General features: G+C 18.0%; 3 protein-coding genes across 3 annotated transcripts in view; 2 read left to right on the top strand and 1 right to left on the bottom strand.

Annotated features, from left to right (window-relative positions):
- PF3D7_1422400 (conserved Plasmodium protein, unknown function) overlaps positions 1-4,615 on the bottom strand; it is a gene marked incomplete at both ends in the record, with an annotated part of 4,893 nt that extends 278 nt beyond the window's left edge. The window contains one exon of the mRNA XM_001348352.1: positions 1-4,615. This exon is cut by the window's left edge and continues 278 nt beyond it. Within this exon, the coding sequence (XP_001348388.1) occupies positions 1-4,615 (4,615 nt within the window).
- Positions 4,616-5,956: 1,341 nt separating this feature from the next.
- Positions 5,957-7,021, top strand: PF3D7_1422300 (DnaJ protein, putative; the record flags this gene model as incomplete). The annotated part of the gene is made up of 1 exon (XM_002585410.1): positions 5,957-7,021. One exon carries the CDS (start codon positions 5,957-5,959, stop codon positions 7,019-7,021), a length of 1,065 nt encoding a protein of 354 aa, XP_002585456.1.
- Positions 7,022-8,061: 1,040 nt separating this feature from the next.
- Positions 8,062-8,997, top strand: PF3D7_1422200 (conserved Plasmodium protein, unknown function; the record flags this gene model as incomplete). Its single annotated transcript, XM_001348351.2, has 1 exon — positions 8,062-8,997. One exon carries the CDS (start codon positions 8,062-8,064, stop codon positions 8,995-8,997), a length of 936 nt encoding a protein of 311 aa, XP_001348387.2.
- Between the last annotated feature and the right edge of the window lie 1,003 nt (positions 8,998-10,000).

Below are 10,000 nucleotides of genomic sequence, written 5' to 3'. Positions count from 1 at the left end.
TTTTGTTTTTAAATTTATTTATATTCAACACTTCATCAAAACACAATGGATTATATAGAATCAAAATATCTGATGTAAATTTATTTTCTAAATCTTTTATAAAATTTTGTAAATGTGTTTTATATACATGTAATAATTCATAATCCTTTAAAGTATGTACCATATTAGATATATCGACATTTTTATTTTTTTTTATATTATTTATATAATCAAGACTATATTCTTGATCTTCCATATTATAAACAGAATTATCTACAGATTGGTCATCCCCCATATTGCTACTATCATCATTATTATTATCATCATTATTATTATCATCATTATTATTATCATCATACAATGTAACATCGACACATTCCTCTTGCTTTCCTAGATTAGAAGCTTTCGCTATTTCTTCTTTCAGCATGCTTATAGAATCCTTTGGTTTATTAAATTGTAAAGTTATATCATAATTTTTCTTGTTCATAAAAAATAAAGAGATCCAATTTTGTTTTTCATAGGAGCGATGAAATTCCTTTATATTTTGTAAAGTAATTCTTGCTGCATTCATTATTATATCAAATGATTGTTGAGGTAATGTTATCAATATACAATGTGGATCATATATTGAACTTATCCAAAATTTTTTTTTGTTTTCCTTGTTATTTTTTTTCCTTGTTATAAAAGAATTAATTAATTTCGTTTTATATTCCTCACTAATATCACATTCATCATATTCAATAATTAAAGGATTGTTAAGCCAATCAAAATTTAGGATAAATCTTAAAAATTTAATTAAAATATTCTTTGAAGAAAACGAAAAACTATCTAAAAAGCTATCTTCGTCTTTTTCGATTTTTTCTAAATTCAAAATGGATGACTTGTTCTTCATATTTTCGCTATATTTATTTTTTCTGTTGTTATGTTTTCCTGAGGCATCCTTCTCGATATTTAAAATGCTACTACCATCCTTTTTTTTTTCTTTTTCATGGAATTGGTCCTCTTCACTTATGTTATCATCATCCGAAATAAGATCAAAAAGGTTATCACATATATTATCACATATATTAGCACATATATTATCACATCTATTATCACATGTATTATCACATCTATTATCACATCTATTATCACATATATTATCACATCTATTATCACATATATTATCACATATATTATCACATATATTATCACATATATTATCACATGTATTATCACATATATTATCACATCTATTATCACATCTATTATTTAGATTCCTTTTTGTATTATCCACTTCTTTGTCCATAGAACCCATTACATTTGTACTATCCCAATACTTGTATTTCTCGCAAAACTTACTTAACGACTCATTATTCATATGGAGTCCTTTTTGATGATAGAAATTATTCTTCCTACAATGCTTTTTAAATTCTTGTCTATATATATAAAATAAGATGTTTTCTATAAAATCTTGATAGCAATATATTCCGTTTGAAATACACCAGAGTTTACATATTTTTAAAGAGATATGAAAAGAGGAGAATTTCATTATATAATAATAAATAAAGGAAGATATTAAAGGTTTATAAACATATTCTTTAATTTTATCTAAATAATGTACTGTTTCAATATTCAGATTATCCATATCAGTAATTTGTATTAAATATTTTTGAATAATTATACTTGTAAATATATGTAATCTAAATATAAATTGTTTAAATGTTATGTCAATATAAAAATTTTTTTGTTCTACATTGCTTATATTTTTACTACTTTCATTTCTTAACTTATGTTTTATTATATTTTTTACAATTTCATAATTTTTAAAATATTGCATTCCATTTTTATATATATTATTATTAAATTTAATATCTATTATTATATCAATAATTTGTATTCCTTTTTTCTTATAACCTAGGTCAGTCATTTTTAAAAAATCATTACTACTATTTATATTACATATTGTAAAATATGGTTCACTTATATTATAAAGTATTGATTTAATTTCATTATAACATTCCCAAATACATTCATAATAATCAAAATATATATCTTTGACAAATATAGGGTTTGCAAAATATATATATGGTGTTTTATCTTTTATAAATTCATAACAAAAAAAATCATTATTATTTTGTATATCCATATTTTTTATATGTTTATAAAAACATTTTTTTAAATCTTTTTCTTCTTCGAATTTCATTTTATTTAAAATATATTTTATTATTTGTACATGTACTGAACTATTTTTATCTTCATATAATTCACTACATAATTTATCAAACACAAAGTTGGATGTATTATAATTTTTTTTTTCATCTTGTATATTTTGTATTAGTTGCTTCTTTTTTTTTTTTTTTTTTTTTTTTTTATCATCACATTGTTTGATTTCCTCTAAACTATTTATATCCTTACTACTATACTCATTTGTCGAATTCTCTTTTTGTTTATGTTCACCTGGTGTATCCCATAATAATACTTCAAAAATTGTATTATTTTCAAATCTTCTGATGGTAACTTTATCTTTCCAAAATTTTTTGAATGTTGAGATTTTTTCCGGTTTGTATAAATATTTAGATACATCCATATATCTAATAACATTATTTGTTTTTATAAAAAAGGATACGCCTAAAAACATTTTCTTTTTTATAACATCATGTTTTATTTTGTTAGTTATGGCATCTTTATTAATAAGAACATCCTGAAACGTGTTCAACAAAGAATACTTGTTTTTTTTATTATTATGAACATCACTTTTCAGATTATCATTACAATCATTGTGAATGTTATAATGATTCGTATTGTTTGGTTGGATATATTTATTTTTTAAGGTGCTCATTTGTTTATTCCTTTTATTATTTTTTTTTTCCATAAATTCATATGACACCAGTCTATATGTTATGTCATCAAGTCGATCTCCCAAAGCTTTTATTAATGTTTTTTTTATATGCCCTATAATAAAATTATAATTTAAAATATAATTGTTTCCAAGAAAAGGAAAAAATAATTCTTCCTCGTAATTAAGAGGATAAGAATCATTATTGGTTATAAATAAATAAAAATAATTTTTCTTATTTAAATAATAAATAGCTTTTTTTGATTCCTCAATTAATTCGATAAATGCATATATTTTATTCTTAAATATATCATATGTTGAATTTATAAGGAATGTATTCATATTATTCATTTCATTATTAACTTTTTCAAATAATTCGTTTTTACTTTTTTTATCATAATTTTTATTATTTATTTTAAATACACCATTATCATAGGAATAAAAATGATCATTTATATTTATTGAACTAATAAAATCAATGGTCTTATGAAAAATATCAAGAGCACTTGTATCTTCTAAATTATTTGTATAACATACATAACTACACAAAAGCGTTAAATCAAATGAATTAATATTATTATAATAAAAAAAATTTTTAAATTTATATTTTTCCTTTTTTTTAAATTTAATATATTTATTATTTTCATATGTAGGAAGTGTATATAATAATTTTTTATTTATACACCATAATTTTAAGAGCTTCACAGCATTTCTAATATTCTTGTATTTTTTTATGCACTCATTAATTATATTATTACACGGAACAATAAATATTTCTGTACTCAAAAAATTTAATAAAATTGTATGCTGCGCAATATTTTTGTCTTCTTTCTCATTTTTATTTAAATTCTCTTTAAAATTTTTAGTAGAATTTTTACCATTCGATTTATTTTTTAACTCTTTATTATAAAGGTCACCATGGTTATTATTATGTATGTTGTCTTTATTATATATATTGTCGTCATTATATATATTGTCTTTATTATATATATTGTCTTTATTATATATATTGTCGTTATTATATATATTGTCGTTATTATATATATTGTCTTTATTATATATATTGTCTTTATTATTTACATTTCTTTTGTCGTTTGAATTTTTCTTCAGTCTTGATGTACATAACTCATGGTAAACGTTGTATAAAGAATGGCTAAGTTCATTTGAGGGATACAAAATCAAATGTATAGATCCTATATATTTGTTCTGTTTACTAATATTTATTACTAATATAGATTTGTATAAATTAATAAAAGGTCTTACGCCTATGGAAAGATCAAGATTATAATGAATGTTGGCTTCTTTTATATATTGAGCAAAATTTTTATTATAAAAAAAGGATTTAAGAATATTAATATACTTATTATGATAAATATAAAAGTTTTGATAATTACAATGTTCTGCTTCTTGAATATTTAAAATATTATATTCTATTCCTATATCTATATTAATATAATTATTTAAATACATATTATATTTATAACTTCCAAGAACATTAAAGTTTTGTAAAATAAAACCTTTTAAATAATAATTCAAGAAATTACTAGTATCATTTTCCATGAATGTTCTTATATCATCTTGTATATTTTTAATAAAACAAATTGTTATATCCTTGATGGAACATAATATATTTATATTCGTAATATTCTTCTTATAATAATTTAAATAATTAAGTATCGTATCTATATTCACATTATTATAATCATAATCTTTTGTAATACTTCCAAGTTCCCTTCGGATATTCTCTTCATCGACCTTATTATAATCAAAGGATGAATTTGATGCCAGTGAAATTTTTTCATCAGAAAAACAGTTCATTCTTTTAACAAAAAAATAAAAAATAAAATAAATAAATAAATATATATATATATATATATATATATATATAATATAATATATGTATATAATTATTAAATATACATTTTAATTTAATTTAATTTAATTTAAATTAATTTAATTTGTTTTTGTTTTTTTTTATAAAAACAACATCTTGAAGAAACAAATAAATAAATTGTATAATAATATATAAATAATTTTTTTTATTATTTATTTATAAAATGCACATGAAACAAAAAAAATTCATTTTTAATTTGTAAAAAAAAAATAAAAAATAAAATAATAATATATTATATACATATATATATATATATATTATATATTACTATCATATAAATAATGCTATAATTATCTAGTCCTTGAATTATATAAAAATATAGATTTTTTTTTTTTTTTTTTCTTAATCATTATATATTTATAAATGATATATTATATATTATAAATGATATATTATATATATAAAAATATATTATATATATAAAAATATATTATATATATATAAAAATATATTATATATATATAAAAATATATTATATATATATATTGTAATATTTTAATTATTTATTTATTATTTTTAAAAGTATTATACATATATAATATAATATTATATTATATATGTGAGTACAAACAATAATATTGTTGCCATATAACGTTTCCCTTTTCTTTTTTTTTTTTTTTCATTTTATTAAAAAAGAAAATAATAAATAAAATCATTGTAAGGATATTATAATATCTTTATATTTTATTTTATTATATTTATATTTAATTAATTTCCCTTTTTTTTTTTTTTTATACTTAATATTTATATATATATATATATATATATATATGCCTTTAAAAAAAAAAAAAAATGTAGGTGGAAATAATCATTATATAATTGATGATATATGTTTATAAAATGGATGAATAGAATTTATTATCTTCAAAGAGAATATTTTGAAAATATTATATATATCACATAATATATTATATATATATTTATGTATGTATGTATTTATTTATTTATTTATATGATGATTATATATATATTTTTTTTTTTTTCAATTTAAATATATATCACTATAAAAATATTAAATATATATATATATATATATTTTTTTTTTTTTTTTTTTTTTGCTTTACATAAAATAGAATATTTTTCCTTGGTTTGTTTTATTATGATGATGTTATAAAAATATAGAGACGGCTCACGTTGAAATGTTTAATATATATATATATATATATATGTGTTAATATATTTTTACGTAGGATTGAATTTTTTTTCTTTTTAATGTCTTAAAAAAAGGAAGGAAGAATTAAAAATTTAATTTTATATAATTAAATATGGATTTATCTTTTATACCAAAAGAACTTCGGGGAAAAGACATCTATAAAATTCTTGGGTTACATATAAACGATTGTAATAACGAGAATGCAAAAAATATTATAAGAAAGAAATATTTAAAGGCAGCATTAATTTTACATCCTGATAAAAAAGAAGTACATCATGAACAGAAAGAAGAAAAAAAAGTATATGCTGAAAATTTTGCTACTTTAAAAAGTGCATATGAATTTTTATTAAATGAGAATTTAAGAAAAAAATATAATTTATATTTAGAAAAAAAAGGTAAGGTAGTTAATAATACACCTGTTAATAATACAAGTCTTAAAAGGTACCTGGATAAAAAAAAATTCCTTTCTTTTAATCTTGAGAAACTTCATTTAAAAAAAAAGTTAGAAGAAAAAGAAAAAATAGCTCAAAGGATAAATGAAAATAATAGTATATCAAAAAAAAAAAAAGTAATCATAAATAAAAATAAAAATGATAATCATTATAATCATGAACAACACCATTTAAAAGATATCAAAAAACAAAATGAATCCTTTATGAAAAAAAATAAATCTAAACATTTTTACAAAAAGCAAAGAGAAATCGTAGATCAAAATGAAAAAATTATTGAAGTTTATTTAAAAAATTATCAACAGAATGTAAAATTATTACAATCATATATAGAAACAAAAAACATACTCAAGTTTTTTATTAACTTTAATTTTAAGAGGTATTCTTTAAACTTTATTAATGACGAGCAACATGACACAAACCTTGATAAAAATGGTGATAAAAATGATGATGGTAATAAAAATGATGATAAAAATGATGACAAAGTTAAAGTGGGGTATTTAATTTTTAGTCATCGTTTTGAAACCATACGAGCATATTTACATTACAAAAATAACATGAATGAAATTAATAAAAATTTTATTTTAAAATTACGAGTTCCTTGTGATCAAAAAAAAAATAAAAATTGTAAAAAAAAAAATGGAAATGAAGATGAGGATGAAAAAGATAATATTGATAAAATTATGAATGAAATGGTAAATGAGTTAGACAAAATCTTTACAACATAAAAAAAATTTTAAATATATCGAATTATAACAACAATATATATATATATTTATATATTTATTTATTTATTTATTTATTTATTTATCATTATAATGAATATCTTTATTTCTTTTTTATGTAAAAATTATTATCCTCTGTACATCTCTAATCACAACTTTTTCTTTGTGTGATTTTATATGTACCTTTATTATTTTTTTTGTAAAAGTGCATATATATATATATATATATATATATATAAATATATTATATTATGTACCCTTTCATCTGACATATATATATTAACATATATATATTAACATATATATATTAACATATATATATTAACATAAATATTTATTTGTATTAATTTATTTATATTTATTTGTATTTATTTTTTTGTGTTATATATTTTATTTTATTTTATTTTTTTATTTTTTTTTTTTTTTGGGAAACTACTTTTAAATATATACGCTATAAATTAATGGTTATTTCTACAAGGAGATATATATATTTTGTTATTAAAAATATTATATACACATGTTATAATATATTTATCATCATCATCAAAATATATATAATATATATATAAAATATATATATATATATATATATATATATGTGTGTTTATATGTTATTTTTATTTTATTTTTTTTATTTATTATTTTTTTTTTTTTTTTGTGTATCCTTCTGAATGCACAAAATATGCATGAATGCAAATGCCCATACACAAATCAAAAAAAAAAAAAAAAAAAAAAAAAAATAATAAAAATAAATATAAAAATAATTGAAGAAAGACAACAAATATGGTTTAATATATATATATTTTTAATTATATGAATAAAATTGTTTATTTATTGTCTATGATATATATATATATATATATAATATAATTTATTTTTTTATTTTATTTTATTTTATTTTTTTTTTTTTTTTGATTGTTTAAAATTATATAGTTGTGTTACCCACAAAAGGAATATATATGAAAATATTTATGTGTATAGATTAATATAGTTTTATTAAAACTTGTTTAATGTTTTATCAAATTTTGAAGTGTATGTGAAGAATGAAGAGAGGGAAGGAAGATATTCGATTTGGGGATGTTGTTAGTAGATATGAGAAGTACAGTATATATGATGAACTTAATAAGAATACAATAGACAAGAATATAATAAAGAAAATATCCATATTATATGATATATTTAAACATATAAATAACGTACAGAATAATAATACGAATGATTTTATATATACTAATGATATTATATATTGTTTAAGATATGATAACTTTGTTCGTATACGCTTCCATATAATTTCGATGGAAAGAAATAAAATAAATAATATAGATAAAGATAATTACAATTTTATAGAAAACTTAAATAATATAATATCCAATATATATAATCCATCATATTATGATAAATTTTTAAATAATAAAATAATATGTGATAAAGAAAAATTAAATATTATGTTAAAATATATTAGAGAAATTGAAAATGCATATATATATAAATATAGAAGTGATCATAATATAAAATTAACTTTCGATGTTTTCTCTCATACTTTTTATATTTTCCTTTCATATGATTATAAAAAAAAATTAAGTATAAAAAATTTTAAAAATAAATATAATCAAATAGAAAATAATAATATTTATGAATACACACCTGCACAAAAAATGTTACAATTTAATTCCTTAGGAACATTCTTAACAACAAACTTAGCTTATCAAACAAATTATAAAAATCCAACATATAATTATAATTCTTTTGAACATGAAACACTTGAAAGAATAACACCATTCATTTATGAGTCTGAACATATCATCAATCATTTACATAAAAAAAAAATATATCCTATAAAAAACCTAGAAATAGAAAATGACTTTTTTATAAAAAATAAAAATTATGAACAAAACATGACCAACTTAATTAAGTTGGAAAAAATCAAAGATGAGCACAAAAGACTGAAAAATAATATTCAGCACAATTTTTTATTCTAAAAAATAAATAAATAAATAAATAAATAAATATACGATACATATATTATACACATATGATACACATATGATACACATATGATACATATATGATACATATGTGTATTAGGGTATAAGTTTCTTTATATTCGACCATATAAATAAATATATATATATATATATATATATATATATATATATAATATATTTATATTTATGTGTTAAAAGATGTAAAAGTTATTATTTTATTGGTTATGTGTTCCATTATATATGTTGTCATTTTCTTTTTCATTCCAAATGAATGACAACCTTGTCACACATATATATATATATATATATATATATATATATATTTATATATTTATATATTTATATGTATTTTTTTTTTTTTTTTTTATTTTTTTTTTTATTTTTTTTTTTTTTTTTATTTTTTTTTTTTTTTTTATGAAAGAGAAACTTTCTTTACCTTACAAAAAATAATAACAAAAAAAAAGAACAACATATTTTTAATATATATATATATATTATACATATTTATATGTATAGTCCTTTATTTTTATTTTATTTTATTTTTTTTTTTTTTGAGGGGGTTATGTGAAATTATTACCTCATTTTATTATAGTATGGAAAATACCGAATTGATTACTTATTTAAAAGTTGGAGGAATATACCCAACTAGTTTTATACATAAGTAGAAATGTTATTATTTTATTTATTTATTTATTTATTTGTTTATTTTTTTTTTTTTTTTATGTTGAAAAATGAATATATTGAGGAAGTGTATAACACATAATAAAATTGTACCCAACATTTCTTTTGAAAAGAATGAAAAAATATATATAATGATACAAAGTATAGGTAAATATATTTGAACGAAAAAAAGAAAAATATATATATGTGAATACATTTATATATGTTCCTTTTTAATTTGTAGGAAAGAGAAAGCTGACTTATTACCCTTGTCGAAGACAAGAGGGTCACAAAATAGTGAGTTGTTTAAAAAATATATACAATAAATAAATATATA

The sequence above is a fragment of the Plasmodium falciparum genome (assembly GCF_000002765.6).
Source record: "Plasmodium falciparum 3D7 genome assembly, chromosome: 14".
NCBI classification, from domain to species: domain Eukaryota; phylum Apicomplexa; class Aconoidasida; order Haemosporida; family Plasmodiidae; genus Plasmodium; species Plasmodium falciparum.
Note: the sequence above shows the minus strand (reverse complement) of the source record. Positions and strands in the feature narration are given on the sequence as shown.